A 23,543-nucleotide genomic window follows, 5' to 3' on the forward strand; every position below is an offset into this window, starting at 1 on the left:
GGGAAAATTGATATGTTAGCACATATGGGTGTAGTATAGAGTAGAATATTAAAGTTTTATAAATCTCTTAGATGAGATACAATTTTACATGCTGGGCACCAGCTGTTTCCCAGGTCCCCTCCATGCTGACCTCTGTCTTTTCCCTGGGGAAGTTTTAGAAGCCCTGGTCTGTACTTTTTGTGATATCATTTTATCATTCTTACAGTATTACTTTATCATGAACTAGAGGTATGAGACAAAAGTGGGTGGTTATACCTATGAACACAAGAAAAGTAATACAAAGTAACTAATGGTTCCCGAATGTCATTGCAGCCACATGACAAACACCCAGGGGACCTCTCAAAAGACAAGTTCCTAAGCCTTCTCCCAGGGGGATTCTGATCCGGTTGATCTTGGGTAGGACCTCTAAATTTGCATCTTGGACATATACCCATAGTGATTATGGCCTGTAGCTAGATTTGGGAACCAAAGAACAAGTTTATTTTGCAGATGTTGAGAAAGGGACTGCAAACTGGTATTCCACGAACCGGGTGGACAAATGTGTGGGGTTTTTTGTAGCATTCATTTTTGTTAATGTTTATTAGTTGCCAACATTTAAAATCAGGATATTTAATAGCTTTCCTTTAAAACTTAGACGTCTGGACCATACCAAGGGCCTTCTCTCCAAGCTGCACAGTGGCAGCCCACTTCAAAGGCCCATACTCCAGGTGTCCATGACTTGGGCATTCCTGTATTGCCCCCCAGCTTCACGCACTCACATTGCTGACAAGCTGTCTGGGCCTTGCAAGTTTTGATTCTTGCTCGGTGAACACGTGATCATGCATAATGTTCCTCAATCGTAACTTGAACAGCTGAGTCACGATGTCCTTTCCCAGTAAGCAGCCATGGGAGTCACCTGCTGTCCCCATAGCCCCTCTCCTGCTCTCAAGGGGGGATGGGGACTCAGCTTTGCTCTCACCTGGGACATGAACCTGTTTAGAGAGAAGGACTTCAACTGAGGAGTTATTGGGGACTCAGAATCATCTCCTCTGCTTAGCACTTCTCCTTGTCTTTCAGTCACTCCCCCATGCTTCTGTTTCTAGAGCCTCAATTTTCTCTTCTGAACCTGCCCTCCGCAGAACACTATCATACACGCAGATACTTTGCCGCCATCCTAGTGCCAAGGCCGACCCAGTGTGCCCCTGCCGACCAGTCTGGGCCAAGGGCATGTGCTCCGCCTCTTTTCCCCCCACCATAGGTCCCATTGTAAACTCTAGGTCCATCCGTGTTTAATATATGAAAGGATCCCAGGCACCATCAGGAGATAGTTGTTGAGGGTTTTTTGTTTTTGTTTTCCCCGTTTTATTGTGAAATAACTGGCATACATCATTATGTAAGTGTGAGGTGTACAGGAAAATGGTTTGATTTACATGTATTGTGAAATGGTCACCACTGTAGGTTTAGTTACCATCCATCATCTCATATAGATACGATAAAGAGAAAGGAAAAAAATATCTCCTTGTGATGAGAAGGAGATGGTTTTTCTAGGAAAATGAGCTCAGAATCCCAAACAGGACTTGAAGTGATGCCCTGTTAGAACATCATACTTCTGAGCCCTTACTGGGGAGGCCGTGTATGAGCACACGGTTTAACAGGGACATTAGGCACTGTCCCCTGCTGCTGGCCCTGCCCAGCAATCAGAAGCATGGCCCCTGCTCCTGTTCTCTTCTGAGATAGTACAGGGGCTCTTTTATTCTGTGAGGTCAAAGGATGCCATACGGATCGGGTCACTTGACAGGATTGCACTTTTTTATATATATTTTTTTAGTCGCCCAAGTCCTGAGTTACATTTCTCTTGCCTAGATTCTTCCCCTGATGGACTCCAAAGGTCTCACAGAGCATGCCTCTTCTCTCATTTATCTGAGTCTCAGTAAAGGCACAGAGATGTGAATGTCGATTTTAAAAGCCTTTAAAAGGCAAAAAACATTTTCCTTGTTAAATCTAATCTCTCTCTTGCCTTCCCTGTATTGATTCTTTCTGCACCCTGAGCATGTATGACTTAGGCCAGCGATTTCCAACCTTTTTCATCTCATGTGCACATATAGTAATTACTAAAATTCCTTGGCACACCAAAAAATATATTATCTGCCGATCCGACAAAAAAAAAAAAAAAAAGCATAATTTTGATTCATTCATACCAGATGGCTGTAGTTGTGTTGGCATAATCAGAAAACCACTTATTCCAACCTCACTGTTAGAAAAATGTGCAATCAGGCTTGCTGGACGTGTTTTCTGACACATCCCAATTTTATATATTTCATCTCAGTAAAGAATCAGGTCTTCTCATTTTCATTCAGAAAATATATTAATCAAAATTACCTATTTAACCACCATAGTTTACCCCAATCCACTGAAATGTGTAGAGTACAAAAGGAGTATCCCTGGGGCTAATTAATGTTTGAAATATTTACTTAAAGCAGAGAGAAGTTGCTTACATTTTGAGAAAAATTAATAAGAGGGAAGGAAGTGCTTTTGCAAAAGCAGGTGTTTTTACCCATTTCACCGTGGCATTGCCCTGAGAGTTTAAGTGCCAACCTGCCAAGGGGACTGTGTGTGTTTTCCCAGTGTGACTTAAGCGGCTTTGGTGAAGGCAGCAGTGGGGGTCCAGTGTTTATTCTGTGCTGTAAATTAATTAAGTGGATTATGTTCGGTCTGGTGGTTCATGCCTAGGCTCTAAAAGGGCAGCACCGCACTGGCAAGTGGCCCGGCAGGCTCTGTAGATAACTTGATAGTTATTGGTTGCAACCTCACTGTCATATGCTGTGAGGGGCCTTATCGCTGCCCCACCGAGGCTGGGTGTGGGCTGAGTCCCTCCTTCCTGCCAGGTACTGGGCTGGGCAGCAGGGATTCAGATATAAAAAGACAGGTCTTATCCTCCAGGGACTCACAGCTTCATAGGATCATAAACATCACAACCACAGAAGTGTCCAGGGACCAGAGGAGGGAAGAGGGAGCTTCACAAAGGATGTGGTCTCTGAGCTGAGTTTTAATGAAGAGAAGTCTCTGGAGGACAAGGAGGGAGCAGGACACTGCAGCCAAGAGGAGCACGTGCAGGTGGCATGTGCAGGGACTTTAGCAACTTTGATCCGGATGGAGCACAGGGGCAGTGCTGGGAGCAGGGGGGACGTGGTTGGACAGGGGCAGGGCCAGATCATGGGGCTCGCATGTGCTGTGCTAAGGAGTTAGTTAACTCTATAGCAGTGAGGAGCATGGCATCACCCTAATGTCAGGGTAGAAGACTCTGTACATACTTACTTCCCGGAAAGGGTTCGAACCTTGAACCTGTCCTAGCTGAACCCCTGTCTTATTACCTTGGCAGTCAAAATGCCCCCTGTAACTCACTTACATTTCATATAGGCCATGCTTTTGGGGACAAGGCCCCATGCTAGTTGCAGGCAGGTGATTCAGAGATGAGTGGGAGCCAGCCCTGTTCACCTGTCCATCATAGGTCCATAGGCTGGTGGGGAGGGGGAGGGACAGACCTGGTGGACCACTTGGTGCAAGGAGGGATCGCCTGGAACAAGGGTGGTGGGAAAATTCATTTCTGATGCAAGATCTTAGAAGGCTTTATGTCAGAGGTGGCAATTCCAGATTCTTCTAGACTTTTCTTCTGGAGAATTACTTGTGGTACTTTATTAATCTGTCTCCCCCACTTTTTTTGTAGAGCAAGTGCTCCCCACTTTCCTTGTTAATGTTTTTTTTTTTGTTTTTGTTTTTTAAGTTTGCTCTGTTTGGAAGTGGCTCTTCTCTCCTTTCCTCCCCTTCTTCCTGTCTCCCTGGTGCATGCCTTCCTTCTTTTGTTTTTGTTTTTTGTTTTTAAGTATAGACAAGCAGACTTTTCTCTTCCCTCTCTCATCTATGCCCAACAGATCCTAAATATTACCACAGCTACACTTAGAAAACAGAGAAATTTTTTCTTACGAACCTCTACACTGAACAAGATTTCAGATACAGTTACTACATTTAATTCCTCATCAGATGGTTATGTTTTTGCTAAATTGTGCAGGGAAAGGGGCTTGTGAACCGGCTGATTATAAGTAATAGATTTCTGTCTCAGCGACTTGACTGCATCCAGACTGATAGTGCAGGCCCCAGATGACCATGCTGGATTGATGGGACTTCAGTTGTGTGTGCTAAATGTGTCTGTGGTCTTGAGGCCTGGGCTGGTGATGGAGGCAGCTGTCCAGCTGTTACCCCAGATGTGAGGCCATGCACCTGCACTGAGGTCTGCTTTGTACAGGTGAAGCCAAACAGGTCTATTTCTTTATGTCTCAGAATTTTATTATTTTGATCTCTCGGGAAGGGAGAAGGAGAGGAGAAAACAGCCCTTCCACAGAAAGTGGCTGTTGTTTGAGAAGCTGACCTCTGTCCCACGTGCCCTCAGCTCCCTTGGAACATTCCACGTTAATTATACAGTGCGCTGCTGCCATCCACAGCTTTGGAAAACAGATAAATTCCTCTGGCATCCGCAGCTTTGGAAAACAGATAAATGGTGATTGCAGAGCAGTCCGTGCTTGAAGCAGTGAGTGAAAAGGAAAGCCGCAGCCCTGCGGGAACTGGAGGCCTCAAGGTGGCGAGGAGACCGGCAGCCTGAGGGCAGAGAGGCCAGGGAGGGGTCCTGTGAGCAGGTGACTGGGAACGCTGGCAGCGAGCCAGGCCTTCGGTCCATCTCGTTCTGTCTTGAGGTACAAGGGCTCCAATTCTCACATTCCGAAGGGGAGAAATGGCTCACCTCGGCCCCTGAGCTTGCAGCAGGGTGGTCAAAGGTTCCTCAGAGACCTTGCCAGTGTGGTAAAATATATATATCATAAAATTTGTCATGTTAGCTGTTTTTAAGTGTACAGTCACTGGTGTTAGTTCCATTCACAGTGTTGTGCAGCCATCACCACTATTTCCAAAAGATTTTCATTGCCCCGAACAGAAACTCCGTACCTACAGGCAGTAACTCCTGTTCCTCCTTCCTCCACCCCTGGCCCCCTCTAGTCTACTTTCTGTCTCTATGAACTTGCAAGCTCTAGATAGTTCACATCGGTGGACGCGTACAGTATTTGTCCCCTCTGCCACTCCTTGCTGCCTCGGCCCTGGAGCACTCTGTCCCTCCCCCAGCCCCCAGCCCCCTGGGACTCTCTCAGTCCTTCCTCCTTGCTCGTCACCGAGGTTGTACTCTCCAGGGGCCTTTCTTGATTTCCCTCAACTAGCCCCGTCTTTCTCTGGCTGCATGGCTGGTTGGAAGTGCTCTTTCTGCCTGACCTGGCTGCTTTGTATGCAGGTATCTGTGCCAGGGTCTTCCCTCCACCCACACTCCCCTGCTGGACAGGAACAGCTGGAGCGAGTGCAGGGCTGCGTGGCAGAATAGATGCGCAGGGACGTTTGTCTTAGTGGAATATTCACAGGGTGCTCACTGTGCACCGAGGGTGGGGGGGTGCTATTGTAAGAGGGGTCTCTGAGTCCAGGCTGCCTGTGTTCAAACCCAGGCTTCACCGCTTACTAGCTGCGTGGCTTTGGCTAAATTTCCTAACTCCTGTAAGCCTCAGGTTTCTCACCTACAAAATGTAGATAATAATTGTGCCTGCCTCACAAGCCTGTGAAGAGTAAGTGAACTCAAGTGTGCAAAGCACTTAGAACAGTGCTTCCATGTGCTGCACTTGCTGCTTTACAACTGTGTGCTGTTATTACTGCCACTGTAGTCTACGTCACAAAGCTGTGGGGGTAAAGGAGATAATCTATGTAAATTGTCTCAAAGCTGACTGGCATGGAAAAGGCACTTAGTAAATGTCAACTATCAGTGTGTGTGTGTGTGTGTGTGTGTGTGTGTGTGTGTGTGTGTGTGTGTGTGTGTGTGTGTGTGTGTGTGTGTGTGTGTGCAGTTTCACATGAAACCATCAGTGTGTGTGTGTGTGTGCGCGCGCGCGCAGTTTCACATGAAACCAGCTCAGCACTCAGAACAGTTTCTGAGGCTGTCGCCACTGCTCTAATACAGGGACTAGACCACCCCAGGGACAGAGAAAAACTAACCTGCCTGGATTTCCTGTTGTTTTGAAGACAAGAGCAGAGAAATAGGAAAACCATAAGACAGATGCCAAAGGAAGGTCTTAGGGATCTAGTTGAGGTACAAATTGGCACAGCCTGCATTAGGAGGTATCGTCTGAGTTCACAGCAGTCTTAGCATTTTCACCTTTTCTTGTTAAATATGGAAGCAAAATATGTGGATTTGAATCCTTTCTAACCTAAGGCGGAAAAGATCCTCACATTCCATCTGAATTTGGAGGACTGAGGGGGCTTTACTGTTTATGTAGGTGCCTACAGTTTCAATCAAGATTCTCATTTTTTTAAACCCACAGAAGAAAAGTTATCCTCTCTGAAAACCCAGCTTTACAAAACTTGTCTCTGTGCTCTGATTTTAATTGTCAGTTAAAAGAAACCCCAGCTTTGCTTGTTAAATAGCCTTGTGAATGTTACCAGGCCATGGGGCTGGAGAAGCAATGGCCTCCTTGCACATTTGTACCTCCTATTGAAGAAAGGGGGACTCGGAACTAGGTGGGAAGTTGAACTTCAGTTTCTGGAAGCAGAGGAAACGTGTGTGTGTGTGTGTGTGTGCTGGGGATGCATTGTGGGAACAGAGTGTGGTTTCTGGGGATCACGTTGTATCTCCCACTCAGCCCCCTGAGCTCTGTGTCTGCACCACCATCACTTATAGTGCTCCTTCTCTGGCTGCATGTATGTGTCCCTCACACTGGATGTGGACTGGGACCATGCCAGAGGGATCCCCCAGCCTCTCCTAGGTAGTCCCAGGCTCAGCAGGTACCCCCTATAAGTATATTGAAGGAGCATGATTTTCTGATTAAGATAAGAGGGGTTTGCTTTTGTATGAGTGTGAGGGCGAGGAGGCTAGAGTGCAGACAGGCTGTCAATACATGCTTGCTGAAGATGGATTGGCCATCAGTCTATTTTCTCCTCTGGCCTTTGGTTTAGATTCTAGAAGGAACACCGCTATACATCATGTACTGAGCTGGGTTCCCTGAAGCCCTAGTTTCTCTCTCGAAACAAGCAAGACCCTTTCTGAAGCTGCTTGAGTACCTATAGGCCAAGGAAAGGGACAGAGAAGGAGGGGTTTTGATAAGTGGTCCTTTTCCAGACTGGTTAATTCAGCTTCTAAAAGCACCTAGCTTTCTTCTGTTGAGCTGCTGGCCTTCAGTGAGAATCCAGTTCGCTAAGTGGGAACACACAGTTCCCTTCAGTGAAGGATGCCCCAACCCACAGATCAGGGGCAGAAAGCTTGGGGCCTTTCCTAGGCTCTCCAGGCTGGCTGCTACTTGTACACCCTTGCTCTGCTGTGGCTCCTTCCACATGTTGGCAGGTGTCCTTTCTCACAAACAAGCACCCAAGTAACAAAGTGACTTGAGGAATTGCCTATCAGCATGACCTGAACGACCCCTTTCCCCAGTAGCACATGCATAAGCACTCTGAACTAGATGGAGACCCTTGGTCTAAAAGACAGGCCTTCAGGTGCTCCCTGCCCTCTGACCAATCATACGGGGCACAGACTATGTACTAGACCCAGGACTAGACAGCAGAGGAAGGAAGGAAAAGTCTCATCCATCACCTGCTGCGCACCACGGTGCTGTATTATCTTATTTAATTCTCTGGCAATGCCTGTCTTCTGAGGTACCATGTTCCCTGCTACCACAGGGAGAAAATTGAAGCAAAGGAAGAGAAATTGCATCTGTGAGTGCCTGCTGCTTCAGAGACTGTCCGGCACCATCTCTTCTCATGTCATCCTCACCGCAGCCTTCTGAGGTGTGGTGGTTGGTTCCAGAGGAGCTGGTGCCAGGATAGAGTTGACTGATTCTGAGTCCTCCCTCTTCCTCTACCTTCCTGGTGTCCAAAGTGTGACCTGTGGACCACAGCATCACATCACCTGAGGGCTTGTCAGAAACGCAGAATCCTGCCCTTCCCACTTGCTGGATCCCTGCCTGCACTTTAACCAGGTCTCAGACACCACTTTGTGTGCACAGTAAAGTCTGAGAAGCGCTGCCGCTCACCACACAGCTTCCATGTAAGAGAAGCCTGATGAGCAGTGGAGGAAGAGCAGGGTTAGCTGAGGAGGCCTTCCTGGAGGTGGGCATGGGCAGAGCCGCACAGGAGTATTGAGCCTGTGCAGAGCGGGGCCCTGAGGGTGCAGCCTCGCTGTTCCTCCCATGTGGAAGGGCAGACGTCTAGGAGACGGCATGAATTGACACTTGCATGGTCCCCACGCATCCAGAGACAGGGCTGCCTGCAGGCATGGTCAGCTCCGAGCTCACTCAGTGAGACATTTGTACCTGGGATGCCCTTCTGAGGAGGAGGACAGGTCTGAAGCTTGAAGGGCTTAGTTCGGTAAAAGTTTCCCAAGATCCCTCAGGGAGTCTGGCTCTGAACAAGGTGTGGGGGAGGAGCCAGCCAGTCACATTCTGTGTCAGCAACCCTGCGCGTTTGTGTCTGGACAGAACCAGCCACAAGGAGGCCTGGTTGGGCCGCTCTGGGTCTGTGTGCCTGTGGGCAGATGTCTGTTGCTCTTGGGTAAGGAGCCAGGTGACTCTGAGGAGGTGGAGGCCCGGATAGGGGAGGGGAGTGTAGAGGATGCTGGCCGGCCGAGGGGCACGGATGCGGGTTTAAGCAGAGTGCTCGTTCCCGCTCTGCTGGACGGGTTTGTTTCTTTTCTCTTTTGCCTCCTTCCCAGGGTGTATCCATAGCCGAGGTTTCTTTTTGCTTTTCCTGAGGCTGAGGCTTAGTTGGAAACTTGTAGCCTCCCCAGCAAGATACCCTTTGGGTTCCACATGGAGCAGAGAGCAGAGAGCAGAGCAGGTTGGGACCCCGCCCCCTTGCAGGCACCGGGATTTGTTGGCGAGGGCCTCCACAGGGTGGGGTGGGTGAAGGTTAGTGCCTAAATGGTTTGGATGTGGTCCAAGTCACGGCACTTCTTCCTCAGCCGGCAGTTCAGCTGCTGAACTGCCATGGGACAAAGGCACAGAGGGTGACCAGGAACCCTCGAGGAGGAGAGGCCGCCCCTGAACAGCCAGAGAATTCTAGAAGAAGGGCTCCAGGAGTGCCAACTGAGCTACTGTTATTTCAGAGGATTCTAATTATTTTCCTCAGGTAGTGGCCTGGACTAGCCTCTAATGTTAATGCCAACTTTGATCTGTTTTTTAAAATTCCATCTTCACGTTTACTCAGATCCCAGTGGGAGGTTCTGGTTAAGCCCAGGCCCCAGAACACCCCCTGCCTCCCCCTCCCCCCCCCCCCCCCCCCCCCCCGAGAGAGCTGAGAAGCCATAGCCTGTGCATAGTGTGCCGGATTCCCTCTTCTACAAGGTCTGCCAGCTCCAGGCAGCCCCAGCCTGCCTGTGTGGACACCTGAATAGAGCACTAGGCGGGGAGCGGAGGAAGGCAATGTGTGAATGGGCCACGCAGGCCAGCATCTCACAGCTGCCCCCTTTCCAGTTTTCCCAGCCTGGTCCTGTGCTTGGAGAAGGGGCCACAGAGCCATAGCACACCGGAGCTGGGAAGGCCTCCTTGTTGTACAGATGGGAGAATTAGGCCCTGGCAGGTGAGTGACCTCGCCAGTGTCACTGCAAATCAGTGATAATGAATAAAATAGCTGTTGCCGTTTCTGGAGTGCTCAAGATAGAAACCCCGGCTTGGAGCTCCTTATCTCCCTTCATCCCCTATGTCCGTCAGTCAGTCCTCAAGGCTCAGTCCCCTGCCTGCTGAGTATCTCCCTGATCCTGCATTTCCCTCCAGCCTCAGCACCGCCCACTCCCTTGGTCACTGCAGCAGCCTCAGCCTGTCTTGCTGCTCCCAGCCCTGCTTCCTCCAAGCCATCCTACCCTAGCCAATGACCTTCCTTGGACAGGAGTCACCTTGCTTTAAAACCCCTTTGTTACTCTCAGCATCAAGGTCAGCCTCCGCGCCCTTCCTCGTAGGACCCTTCCTGGTCTGGCCCCTGCATCTTCAACAATGCAGGGCTCTCTCATTGCCACCTCCACTCTTCACCTGCCCGACTCTTCACGTCTGGGCTTAGATAACACTTTCTCCAGGAAGCCTTCCTTGAAGCCCCCAAGACTGGGTGAGGAGCCTCTTTTGGAGTCTCAGAGCTCCCCACTGTTGTGCCATCCCGTTTCTTACCACTGGAATCGTGATTGCCTGTTGTCTGGTCTGCACCCCCTTCCTGACACTCAGCTCCACAAGGGAGGGAGTCCTGATTATCTTTTTTATTGGTGGTATCTCCCAGTGCCTAGAACAGTGTCTAGCATAGTAGGTTTTCAGTAAGTATTTCTTGAATTAATAATTGTGCCAGGCTGTCCCCTGGCACTTGGCATACAGTATCTTGTTTAAGCCTCATAAGAGCCCTAAAAATCTTCTTTCAGTTTTGCAGATGCCACAACTCAGAGAGTTAGGTCACTGCTGGCTGTGGCCCTACCTCTAGAAGGAGCAGCCCTGAGATGGGAGCCCAGGCCTGACTCCTAGGCCCCTGCTCTTGACTGTTGTGCTTGTTAATTGGAATTGTGTAGACTCTCCACTGCAGGTCTATAATCTATGCTGAGACCCCTGGCATGCTTAGAGTCCAAGAAGGAGCCTTAGTTCCAGTGACTGGGGCTCAGAGGAGCAGCTGAGATTCCAGGCCACCTTTGAAGAGTTACTTATTCTGAACCAGACTATTCTGATAAAGCCCTGGTAATGTTGCTCCTTGGTCCAGCCCAGCACGATTGTGATCTGAGCTGGCCTGTCAGGAGGACAGTTTGCTTTGTGGACTTTATTTCTTTTTTTTTTCTTCTTAAAACAAAAAAAGCAAAGACAGCGCAATGGATTACCAAGCTGTGAGGCTTCAGGTCGTGCAGAGCAGCCAGCTGTGCGGAGACACCAGGCTGGCCGGGGATGAGCTGGATATTTGGGTGGGATGGAGGCCAGGCACATCTTGCTCAGGTGTGTTCTATTTATATAAATGACCTTTAATGCAGCTGCCCCTGTGCATTGGCCTGGGTGGCTCTGGGGTGAGAAGAGGGTTAAAAAGTCAGGAAGGGGAGTCATGGAGCTGTAGGAGGCCTGAGGGCGGCACAGGAAGCAGAGGTGAATGAGGCCACTGCCTTGGGGCTGGCCCTGGGATGGCCTTGGGGCCGTCCTATGATATGCACCAGTTTTTGGGTGTGTCACCACCACAGCTAAAGGGTGAGACTCTCAGAGGCCTGGGAGCATGAACCAGCCCCTGATGGAATGTCAGCATGAGCTGAGGATCGCAGTGGTCTGGCCACATCCATCCTGGACTCTGCCAGGTTGTCACTGTCCACAGACTGTGTGGTTCACAAAAACACACACCACAAATGGTGGGGCTTTGTGGACACATGGAAATGGGTTTTTGAAACAAAAGCAAGTAACTGAAAAATAAATCCACACTGTATTCACACATTGGTGCTCATTTAAAGAGAGATTAATTGTTGGAGTTTGGTGATCACTCCAGGTTTAGAATGATAGACTTTCCAGAACAGAAAAGGGCTCTAGGGCTGATTAATTTATTGAACAGATGGAAGCCTGAGGCCCTGGGAAGGAAGTGACTTGTCCAAGTTTATCCTGTGCAGAGCCAGGTGAACTTGTTTCAGGGTCCCCTGCCTGCCATAGACAAGGTGGGAAGCATGTGTGTTTGCTAGAGAATCTGTGGGTCACTCTTTTCACTGAATGTGACGTGTGTCCACGGCTTCCGTGTATTGAGCATTTTACCTGCATTATCTCATAACATCCTCCCAACAACCCTGTTTCCATACAGGAAGCCTGAACGCAGAGAGGTTTACTACCTTTTCCTGGGTAGTAAGCAGAGGACCAGGATTTGAACCTGGACAGTCTGCCCTCAGAATCTGCATTCTTAACCCAATCACACACTGGTATGCTTTTCATGGCAGTGGAAACCAAATATCCACCTGCCTCCCAGCCTGTGTTCCCCCGCACCCTAGACTGGTTGCTAATCCCTGGGGATGGAAGGTGGCAGAACTGGGCCCTCGCTCCTGGCATGTTAAATGTGCTGCTTCAAGGAAGTGTTTCCCCGGTGGTCCCCCCAGGACTGTGACAAAGTGAGAAGGTGCAGCAACCATTCATATAAAATTTGCAAGTGGCTATGCTACCTATTTTATGGCCATTTTCAGGATAAAACGATATCATTGCTATTATGGTTTTTCATCTCTTTATAAAAATAATAGAAATACTTTTTTTCTTTGCATTATGTTCTTTGGGCCCGCAGCATCAGCTTTACCTGGGAGCTTGTCAGAAATGCAGCATCTAAATGAGAATCTGCATCTTAACAAGATCCCAGGTGAGTCCCTTGTACCTGAGGTCTGAGAAGTGCAGCTGCCCATGACAGGCTCCCGAGAGGCAGAGCCTGTGTCTGCCCCATTGCTGTCCCCCCATGGTGCCTTGCTCTATGCCTGACAAATGGAAGATCCTCAGTATTTGTGTCATTTGGCAATCACTATTTTTTACCTTTGACTGAGATCCATGCCACAGATGTGTAAGACAGTGAGCCAGGACAGCTCAGATGGAATGAGAGGCCTCATGATTTTTTTCTGGGCTTGAGAAGTAACATTTGTTGCTGCAGCTCAGTTGCTTTGTGCCTGGGTCAGCCATGCCGACATAGTCTCTGCAAGGTCCTGCTCCTGGGTCGGAACACCCCCTTCTGGGAGGGTGAAGGACGCTGGGCTGCATTGATCACGCTTTATTCCAGGCACAAGGTTAAATTCCACACACACCCCTCTCCATGACCCTTACCGCGCATGCCTGTGTTCTGCTCACTGTCCCGGAAAGCACCCGGCATGCGTCCTGGGCATTCTCTCCTACGTACCCTAGTGCCAAGGGGCTATTGGGGGCAGTGAGCCAGTTCTGAAGGTGACTTTCTCTGGCTTTGTCTTCAGCCTGATGACAGGTCTCTCCCTCAGCTTCAGTTCAGGGAAAGGTTAGAATTGTGGAGCTGAGCTGAGCTGAGCTGAGGCCTGGCCACCTAGACTGAGCCAACTGCGTGTGGGCCCACCAGCCCAGCGTGCTGGCTATAGGCCCTTTGGTCTCTCACTTGGGTCCTGGCCCTCCCACCATATTTGAACCAGCAGTGATGTACAAGCCCCTTTACTTGGAAGCCAGGGGGTCTTCCAGGGCCAGTACTAGGAAGGACATGGTCCAGAGGGCTGTGTCCACTTCTGGATCAGGTTACTCTCTGGGCCCCTTCATCACTAACCTTTGTCACACTGGCATCTCATCACAGATGTGCATTTCTGGGTGGATGGAGCCAACTTTCCTGCCTTGCCTTCTCTGTACCTCACCTTGAGGGACACCTGGTTCCCTCCAGTGAAGACCCTTGGTTCCAGCTCACAGAGCCCAGGGCACATCCTCCCCCAGCTGCCTTTCTGAAACTATTGTTCCACCACCTCCATTCAACATTTCCCTTTTTAAAATTTCTGATTTGACATTCTCTTATTTCTTTGTTCATTCATTCTTTAGTCCATCCATTCATTCATCCATTTGAAACGTAACAGCCCTCAAAGGCCCTCTGTGAATCAGATGTCCACGCCAGGCCCTGAGGCCATAATGTTGAACAAGGCACATTCCTGTTGTCAGTCCCAGGGTCCCTGACTCCACTCACACCCTCAGTACTCGGGCAGATCCTTCTACTCCTCTCACTGATTCATTATTGCATTTCCCAGGGCCCTCGTACACTCTCTTTCTCAACCTTTATTTGTACCCCAGCCCCTCTAGTTCCATGAATGACTTTACCTCTTACCTTTAAATATTCCTAACTCCCACCTAGAACCACTTCTGTCCATCCTCTAGTCTCAGGTGCGTCCCAGGGCTTCCCTCGACTTGGCAAACTCCTCTGCCTGGCTCCTGGGACCTTCTTTCATATCTCAACGCCACACTTTCCTCATCTATAACATGCCGATAGCAGTACTTCCCTCATTTGTTTGTAACAAAGCTTAAATGAGTTAATACATTAAGGGCCGGGCACGTAGTAAGTACTCACTACATGTTAGCCATTCCTCAGTGTTCCCACCCTGTCGTTCCGTTCACCCTGCATTTCTTCACTCTGTCCTACTCTGACATACTTCATCCTTTCCCTTGGCACAAAGATGTGCTGAGCTACCCCTAGGCTCACTCTTGGCTTCGAGGTGCCACCTGCCTTCCTTGCCTCCGTCCCCTCCTGTGCATGTTGTCCTTAGTGCTAAGTGCCCTCCTCTTGGTCTCCATCACTCACTTTCTCAAAGGGCTCAGTTGCCTCCTGCAACGTTTCCAAGTTCTTGCCCTTTCAGCACTGTCATATTCTCCTGTGCGGTGAGGTGCTGGGGTGGGAGGTGGGGCAGGAGCCAGGAGAATCCAGGAGACACTGACGACCTCGATTAGCAAGAGGCGGGCCCAGAGATCCCCAAGGGGCTGAGAGGGGGGAGGGCAGGGCCCTGTGGTCAGAGGCGCTCTATCTCAGTTTCCTGTCACTGGAAGAGTTCCTCTTGGTAGCAAGTTTCACGGAGGGAGAACTAAGTGGGTAGTTCAAATGGGATTTGAAGAACCCTGAGGCCAAGGTGAGGCCCTCGTCATGGTCATTGAAATTATTGAGTGTGCCCCTAGGGATGGAGCAGAGAGGAAAAGGGTGTGGGTGGTGGGCAGAGGTGACGAACAAGTGGTCAAGAAGGTGTCCGGACTGATGATGATGTTATGATAAGTGGTGGGGGACAGCTCTGGAAGTGGGGGTGGGGCAGTATTCGTCCCTGGGGCTGGGGGAGTGGTGACAGGATGGTCTCTACCTGGTGAAGGGAGGGGCTGAGGTACTATTTGTGTTCTCATTCTGTCCAGATAAGTGTTCAAGTGAGAGGCAGAGGATGGGCAGTTGGTATCATTAAGAGGGTTTGGAAGGCAACATCTAGGGGAGAAGGCCTGGAGATCCCCTGGATTAGATGGCGGTAAAGGGGATGGGGAGAACACTGGGGGCACTTTGGGCACCTGGGCCACAGGACCAGGAGACCAGAGACTGGAGTGGGCACAGTGGACCTGCAGGTCCAGCTGGAGGTGTGTGGGGCTTCTTGGGGTTTCCACAGCAGAAGGCACAGCTTAAGTCCATACTGGCCACCCAGGACATCAGTGTGGGGACAGGCGGCTGGGCTACTCTAAGGTCCTACATCTTTCCTGGCTCCGCTTCCAACATCTCCTAAATGTCGGAACTCTCCAGAATTCTGTTGTGCCCGCTCTGCACTTCATGCTTGTGACCTGTGTCCAGCCACCTGCTGGGCTTTCCCATTCTTCTCGCTGGCACCTGTTCAAGACTGAACAGGTCATTCTTCTTTTCTTTGCCCCAGCCTCTCCATGGCTGCTAGTGGCTCCACCATCCCTGGTGTAAGCCCCACTGAGCTCCATCTGCCTGGTCAAACCCCCCAATGCTTCTTCCTCTATCATCTCTGCCCTCTGTTCTTTTCCAGTTCCACCCATGAGGCCCTCCAGGGCTATGTCAGTTCAGGCACACAGTGCTCCAGAGCTGGTTGTGGGATTGAGTGACAGTGAATTCCCAACAGTGTTCATAGCTGTGGGGCAGCAGGTATGAGCCAAAATGTCCAGGCAGGCTGGGCTTGGCAGCAGCAGGCTAGGTGACATGCCTGCTCCCTGGGTGCGTGAGAAGACAACTGATGCTTTAGAGAAGGGCACCACGCCCCTGTGGAGGGCACGGGGGTGCAGCCTCCTGGAGCTGGCTGTGCTGTGTCACGGGGAGCCTCAGGCAGATCAACAGCCCCTCTGGAGGGCAGTGAAGAAAACAGGGACTGGGGCCAGTTGGCAGATAATCAGGCTTCAGAATTGGCCTGGCCATCCTGTGACAGGTCAGAGCCTTGCCCACAGGGATGTGAGTCAACCCTCCATGATTCCAGTGTTATACCAAGTTTTACCGAGGCCCACAGAAATGGATTGGTCATATCTGGTGCAGTGTTGGGGATGAGACAGACTATGTGGGTCACTGTTCTAGACTCCCTGAAGCAGGAAACCATGTCGAAACAGAAACCTCCATACAGCTGGCTGGTTGGACGAGGGCTGGTCTCTCAGGTACCACCACACCCTGAGAGGAGCCCGGGCAGGGCGGGGCATTTGATCTCCTGTGGCTGAGCATCCGTGGTGATAGTCAGGGCCGCTCCTCCTGGGCTTGACGCTGGGCAGGGCTTATGCATGCATTTGTTCCTAGAGTTTCATTACAGCTGCTGTGGGAACCTGGAGGAGCCACAAGGACCTCCAGGTTGACCTACAGGCCCACTGTGCCCGTTCCAGTAGGGGTGCCTCACCTCCATCCCCATGTTACTGCTGAGCAAACCAAGACCCGGAGAGGCCTGATGGCTCACACAGCTGGTCCTCACCCCTGGCCTGTGGGTTCCAGATGCAGACCCTTCTTCATCTCACAACTGCCACTGTTGGTGTATTAGCATCGGGGCCTCATCTCTTCACTACACCACCCATTTCCTGGGATGCTGGTCTACTTGCCTTCAAATCAGTTGGGTCCAGTAGGTGCTTCATTGAATATTTAGATTACCACTGAGTGATTTCTTCTCTCACTCAGTGTGCTCACCAGTGTTCCAGCATGTCTCACTAAGAGCTAGGAGACAGCAAGCAGTGGGGGCTTTGGGGCATCTCTGCTGCTTGACCAGTGCAAATCTGTAAATGTCTCTAGGCTCTGGGAAGCTGTGGTTCTATGAAGGGCTTCTCTTGGTCCTACCACTAATGCCCTATGTGACTTAGGGAGCATTTCTTACTCTCTCTGACCAGCAGAGCTAGAGACCTAAGCCTGCTTCATGCTTGTGAGCAAGAGATCCTAATAAGGGTTAGTTGTGACTCTTGGAACATTTTAAAGCTTTGCAGTGGCCCCACAACTCCAGGCAGCCCTTTCCAGTTTGATACCATGGGGCAGTTACTCAAAGAACTGAAGAGTCAGCGTCCATTCCACAGCACTTCAGCTTCAGCCCCAGGCAGGACATGACCCAGTGTCATTGCTCTAAAACATCACCCAGATGTCCCCAGGTCACCTCACAGGGCCTGGGGTGGATGGAACACTGGACTGCCGCCGAGCATCGCTCTTCACTCCTGGCCTTTCCTCTCAGAGGACTGGAAAACACGGGCCCTTCCAAGTCAAACACGAGCTAATGGGGCTGGTACGCAAGCCTGGGCACAAGGGAAATAGTGTTTCCTGATTCCGGCCCTTGCTGATTAGACGTATCCAGACGGTGTGCTTCCTCTGGGGGGAGGCCCAGCAGTGATTGCTCCTGAGTGACTTTGCACTCAGCTCTGGTGAACACTCGAGGCTAAGCCACGGCGAGGAGATGTGCCGCATATACTTCTGAAGCAGAGCCTTCTTTGCCTTAGAGCCTACAGCTTGGACTCAGCCTGAGTCAGCACAGGCTCCCAGAACGTTGCTGGGGAAACTCATGCCATTGCCCAGGCTCGGTGTGTATTCCCAGCCTCACTTCTTCCCTCTTAGAAGCAAGAGTGGAAAACTCTGAGCCTGAGAAGCTGAGAAAAGTCAGCCCAGGAGAAAAATTCATGAAGACACAGGGAGGCAAAGGGGTCTCTGACCTGGGGGCAGGGGGGGGGGGCAGGGAAGGAATTATTTGTGGCAGTGCATGTTCTTTTCTGCAGAATGTGAGCTGTAGATTCTCTGGCCAGGGCCTCTGGTTGGGAGACCTGTTGGAGTGACCTTGGCAGTGATCTTACAGGGAAAGACCCGAGGGAGGAATTGACTTTGCTTTTCAAAATTATTTCAGAACCCCTTTCCATAAAGATGGGTTTTCTTCATACTGGGTTTTCATTGTCTTTTTTTTTTTTTTTTTTTTTACCGTTATTAATTAGAACACACTCAATGTAAAACATTCAGAAAATTTACTGCTCATAACTGGAAGAATGGGCTTGAAGCGTTTTCATTTGTATTTTCCCAGTAAGCCTCACTGACCTGTGGACAGACAGCATTTACAAGGGACCATCCATCTGCACGGGGGCTTGTTTCGCAGTTGAAGTTATTTCTAAAGGGGAAGAAACCTTACCCCCTCTAGTGTGGGTCTCCAGGTGACCACAGAAGATGGAACAAACCTGCACAGGCCCAAGTCCAGAGGATTAGGCAAGGCGACACTGCTGGGATGTGGGTGTGGGAAGTTAATTAGAGCAGCTTCTGGAAGCTCCAGGACCCAGAACCAGATGCTGCACTTATACAGAGGTCTTCTTCAGCCTCGGCATGTGCCACGGCAGTGCCCCCTGAATGTATGTGGTAGCTCCAGGCCCTGAGAGAAGCCAAAAGTCTGGGCACCCTTTGACCCATCTCAGAGCGGCTCTCAGGTCTGACCCAAATCAGTAAAGTGTCAGCAGCTGTGGCATCATCTGATGGCCTGGTCCCCCGTGTCCCTGGCCGCAGGGTGTGCCAGCAAAATTCAGAAAAAGATTGAAATCTAAGTACTGCTCCTTGGAACATGAGCCCGTGGAATCTGAGGCAAAGGTGAAAGAGACCTTGCGATCAGAGCCCTGGATTCAAGTCGGGGCCCTGCCCCTGGCAAACTGAGGACCTCTGTCCCGTCCCTGTGCAGATGCAGGCAGTGATGCCGAGCGAGGGGGAGTAAGGGGGCTTCGCACCCCTCACCTTGCTGCAGCAGGTGAGAAGTCGATGGTACCAGCTTGCTAGGCTCTTTCCCTTGGCACTGGGGGCTCTGGCGTGGGCTCTAGTCCCTCCTTGTCCCGTGTCATTCTCTCCACCTCGAGGCTGTCGCAATTCCTCCCCAAGAACCAGCCGACATGGAGGCCATTCTTCTAGGTAGCTGCCCTCTTTTTCTGGGTTCACTTTGGGGTAGTAGGAATGCTTTGAGAAAGGGCACCCCAGACATACTCTTGTACTTAGAGACTCATCTGTTTATCTTCAGTCTGTTTCTGCTTCAGCAGATACCCTGAGCTGCTTGCATTTCTAATTTCCCGTCCCTTCTTTGCTTCGCCAACAAATCATAATGTGCCGATGTCCCAGACCTCGTTCTTTCTGGCTGCTTGTTATAAAATGCTCCTTGGTCCTGGCACGGTGGCTGTGCCAGGAATTCTGTTCCCAAGGAGGCACCTGGGTTATGGTCTCCGCCTGGAAGGATGTTATGTCCTCTCTCTACCTCTGTCTCCCTCTCCTGGGCCCATTAAGTTCAGTGTCAGGTCACCTTGCTTTGGCAGGGAGATCGGGAGGTGCTTCCCTTCTGAGGCTGGTAAGGGTGCCCGGGGCTGTGGTGGCCTCTCTGCCCCCCAGCTTGCTCCAGAGCAGAAACCCTTCTGGACCCTTTTGAACCAGCTAAGCATCTCTCATGGTTCGCTGCTTCTCTCTACCCCAGATAGATCCAGCAGTGGGGGGCTGGGCGCTCAGTGGAGCAGCAGGTCTTCCTGCAGCTGCAGCTTGTATCCTGACATTTTCCTGCCCTGATTCCAGCCGATATTGAAGGCTGCGTAGCCGGAGCTGCACCAACCTATCGTCGTTCCTTGTCAGTCACGTTTTTGTTCCTGAGGTCCCGGTGCTCGGGCACTGTGCCAGATGCTGACAAAGCAGAGGCAGGTGGTAGTCCTGGAAGACCTCACAGACCCAGGGGAGGCTTACTTGACCACACACCTCATACCACCTGGTTCTCTGGGAAGGAAGGAGATGAAACCTGGGGGAGGTACAAAGGGACCAGTGGGCTCAGTGACTTATGAGGTGTCTGGGAGCTGCGCAGGCACCACTTTGCATCCACGCTGTCCTTGCCACCCTGGCCTCTCCTCCTGAGAGTGCTTCTGTTCTCACTCCCACGGCGTGAAACCAGCCCCTTGACAGTGGAGCACCCCTCCCCTGGTTGGAGGGTTCCTCCCCTTCCATGCTGTGGTGGCCCACGTCTGCTTGGTAGGATTTTAGCTGGTTTGCAACCTGCAGCTGACATTAACCATTTGGAAGAAATATGGTAAGATGAGCAAACAATTGCCAGACTTCATTGCTGCCCCTCTGCGATTCCATCTGTGCAGGCTTTTGTGGCATCTCAGTTGGCTTGGGAAGCTTGTTTTTGCCAAGGTTTTTATCACCAAGCAGGCGCCAGAGCGCTGTTCCACTCATAGTCCAGTTATGGCAAAGCTCGAACAATGAACCTGTGTGTTCCGCGTGTAAGAGTGTCCAAAGGGAATGCTTTTTCCCTTGCTAGGATCAAACTCCCGGCGCCCTTTGTGATATGTGAGACCTCAAGGAAGGTCTCTTCATTCCCAGACGCTGAAAAATGTGTTAGAACTAGAAAATGGTCACTGTGGCCCACCTGGGCCAGGTCTCTGGTTTTCCTTCCACTGCTCCATACACTTCACCACACAGATCCTACCCTGTGACTGATTGAGGGAACTGTTGCTGTGGGAGGCCAGCCGGTGGCATTTCCAGGCTGGGAGCAGAGCTGGTTTTGCCAGGATGCATTCCCCACCCTAAGGATTCTCTAGGGAAGGGGCAAAGCAAGTAAAAACAGGTGAGATGTAGTCTGATGCAGAACACTCCCCTGCCCCACTCCTGCCCCTTGCCCACAACAAAGGGCCCTTGGTCCTTCCTCCCAGCCACCCCTCTGCCCAGGCTGCATCTCCAGGGCTGTGGAGCCTGGACTCTGCCCCTCCCACAGCCCACTCCTTGCAGCGCACAGGAACTTGATACTAGGGAGGTTGGGGGAGAGAATAGTCAGTGCCCTAACCATGTCACCCCAGGGAGGTTTCTGAATCTGTCCTCACTTTTCCAAATGGAAGCATCTGGATGGAGGACCTAGAAGGGTCCCTTGGCTCTAACATCCCCTGAACTGTGGGTCTAGACTAGATTTCTAAATCTGCCTAGAGGGAAATTGAAGTTGAGGTGACAGTCCCTCTAAAGTAGCTGCTGATTCTCACCTAACCCATGAGTATGAGTTCTGAGCCATTTCAAGCCTCCAACCTCTGCCCAACCTGATGGAGATGCTAAGCTTGGGTCCTAATGAATGAGGCTTGTTCTAAAGCAGAAAACGATTTTGTTTCAGGCTGCATGTAGCTTCCCATGTCTTTACCAGATCACCACTCAGAATTGTCTCCCCTCCCTTCACCCTCTCCTCTCCTTTTCAAGATCACAAAGACAAGAGGGTAGAGCGTTCCACCTGGAGTGTTACTATCTTAAGGGGTGAACTCTGGATCCAGATGCCTGGGCTGAGTCCCTGCTTTTGCTACTTACTAATTGTGAGTCTCTCTGTGTGTCAGTTTCCTCAGCTACGAAGTGACTGTCTCACAGAGCACCCGTCTGGCAGGGGCTAGGCGAGGAGGAAACAAGCCCATCTAGTTCAGTGCTGCCGCCCCCTGAGGGTATGCAGATGCTAGCCGTGGTGGCGATGACCTCATCCTGTTGTAGCAGAGGGTGGTGGGAAGAGCCAGAGGCTTGGAGTCAGGAGGCCTGGGCCCAGGCCCCAGCTCTGCCACTTGCCTGTGACATGGTACAGATTCTGAACCTCAGAGTGTCTCAGTTTTCATAGCTGGAAAACGGCTGAAATCATATCTCCCCCCAGGGTGGCTGTGAGGACACAGGGGAATACTGCTGGCAAACTGCTTCACACCCACCAACCACGCTAAGTCTGCTCTCTCTCCCCTTCCAGGCACACATTCTGGCAGTTCCGACATGAGAACCCCAAGACCCGGGTTGGGGGCCCACCCCCTGAGGGGCTCCCCGGCTTCAACAGTGGGGTGATGCTGCTGAACCTGGAGGCCATGCGCCAGTCCCCACTCTACAGCCGCCTGCTGGAGCCAGCCCAGGTGCAGCAGCTGGCTGACAAGTACCACTTCCGAGGTCACCTCGGGGACCAGGACTTCTTCACCATGATCGGCATGGAGCACCCCGAGCTCTTCCACGTACTGGACTGTACCTGGAACCGGCAGCTTTGCACCTGGTGGAGGGACCACGGCTACAGTGACGTCTTCGAGGCCTATTTCCGGTGCGAGGGCCACATCCGGATCTACCATGGGAACTGCAACACCCCTATCCCGGAGGTCTAGGTGCATTCTTGCCCACCGTGGCCTCAGGCCTCTGGGTCTGGGGGAAGGGGCACCTCTGGGACATGCCCCCAGGTGGTGTCTGAACTCCTTGAGAGACACTGCAGGGATGCCCTCTGTGATCAGGTGCTGCAGCTCTGCCACCCATGGGCTGCTGTCCTGAGGCCACCCAGTGACCAATGTCCTGCACACTGCTAGTGCTTGGGGACTTCTCCCTCCAGGGGACAGGCATCGTGAAGGCAAACGCAGGGACATCTTCCAGTGGGCTAGGAAGCGGGTGTTTGAAGAGAAGAAAGGAAAGAAAAACATGCCCTTTGCCTTCAACCCCCAGAGAATGGAAATCCTTTTAAGAACCAGGCTTTCTTGGACAAAATATAAATTTATTTTAAATTGATAGGCTTCCATTTTGAAAGAAAGAACAAACAGAACTTCTGCAGCTCCCAATGAGCTCTGAACCGGTGAGCCAGGGTTTCAACAACTGGCACAGATTTTAAGCATCCAAACGAATGCCCACCTTCCACATGTGCCCCGCAGGAGGCTGCGCTCCCACCCACGATGCTCACGTTGCCAGCTGCAGGTGGAAAGATTGCCACCTCTTTGGGGAGGGCCTTTAGTGCCCGCAGTGGCCCACATCACAAAACTGGCCTCATTATTGTAGCCTTCGCAGCTCTTACCTCCCAACTGCGTCATGGAACCTCAATATCCCTTAGCTGAGCCAGCTCCAGGTGACCAGACTGTGCTCAGAAATCATATCTGTCGTCAAAGAACAGAGGTCAGCCACCCCCAAGGACACGCAATGGGATTGTCTGGACTGGGAAGACTCATTCCAAATAGGAGCCCAGCATGCTCGAGCATGACTGTGTGGCTCAGGCGGGCTGTCGCTCTTGGGCCTGTAAGCATTCCAGTCTCTGCTTAAAAAATTCCTCCTCTGAACTTTCTCATTGCACCAGGTCAGACCTGTACCTTAGAAGAATTTAGGATATTTTAAAATTTCTTTTTTTAATGAATCCTCCTGTAAGTAAGCTGACACAGGAAGCCCCTAATAATCCATTTTGTAGAGTCCAGCTGAAGTCCTTGGGGGGGAGATGTGGTTGGATTTTCATCTTATTTTATTTCAGTTTCATTTACTTTTTTATTTCTTCTCATCATGAATGAGAATAATTAATAAATAATCTTGGAGAACACAGTGATGTATGTTGTTTGTGCTGTGCTGACAGTTTTCCGTTACATGAAGGTTCTGAATTGAGAAAATCAGTGTTGCTCAGTTTCCCTGTCCGCATGAGTGAGCTAAGTGAGCGGGTCCCGAGGACGGAGGGTGAGCATGCCCGGGGGGCACGGGGAGGGTCGTAGTGCTGCATAGGGTTCACGTCCGGAATCATTTTATTCTGGGTACTGGCAGGCCCTTCTGCTCCTGGAGCAAAACCACCCCACCCTTTCTCATTCTCTGTACCCCACACTGTCCCG

General features: G+C 51.0%; 1 protein-coding gene across 1 annotated transcript in view; it reads left to right on the plus strand.

Moving 5' to 3' along the window:
* The window catches only part of XXYLT1 (xyloside xylosyltransferase 1), a 144,344-nt gene extending 121,079 nt beyond the window's left edge, over positions 1–23,265 (plus strand). Inside the window, exon 4 of the mRNA XM_087818227.1 lies at positions 21,686–23,265. Coding sequence (XP_087674353.1) covers positions 21,686–22,082 — 397 coding nt within the window. The 3' untranslated portion in view covers positions 22,083–23,265. The remainder of the gene's footprint in view (positions 1–21,685) is intronic.
* Positions 23,266–23,543: the final 278 nt, after the last annotated feature.

Source organism: Miniopterus natalensis, chromosome 6 (assembly GCF_054644295.1).
Source record: "Miniopterus natalensis isolate mMinNat1 chromosome 6, mMinNat1.hap1, whole genome shotgun sequence".
NCBI classification, from domain to species: domain Eukaryota; kingdom Metazoa; phylum Chordata; class Mammalia; order Chiroptera; family Miniopteridae; genus Miniopterus; species Miniopterus natalensis.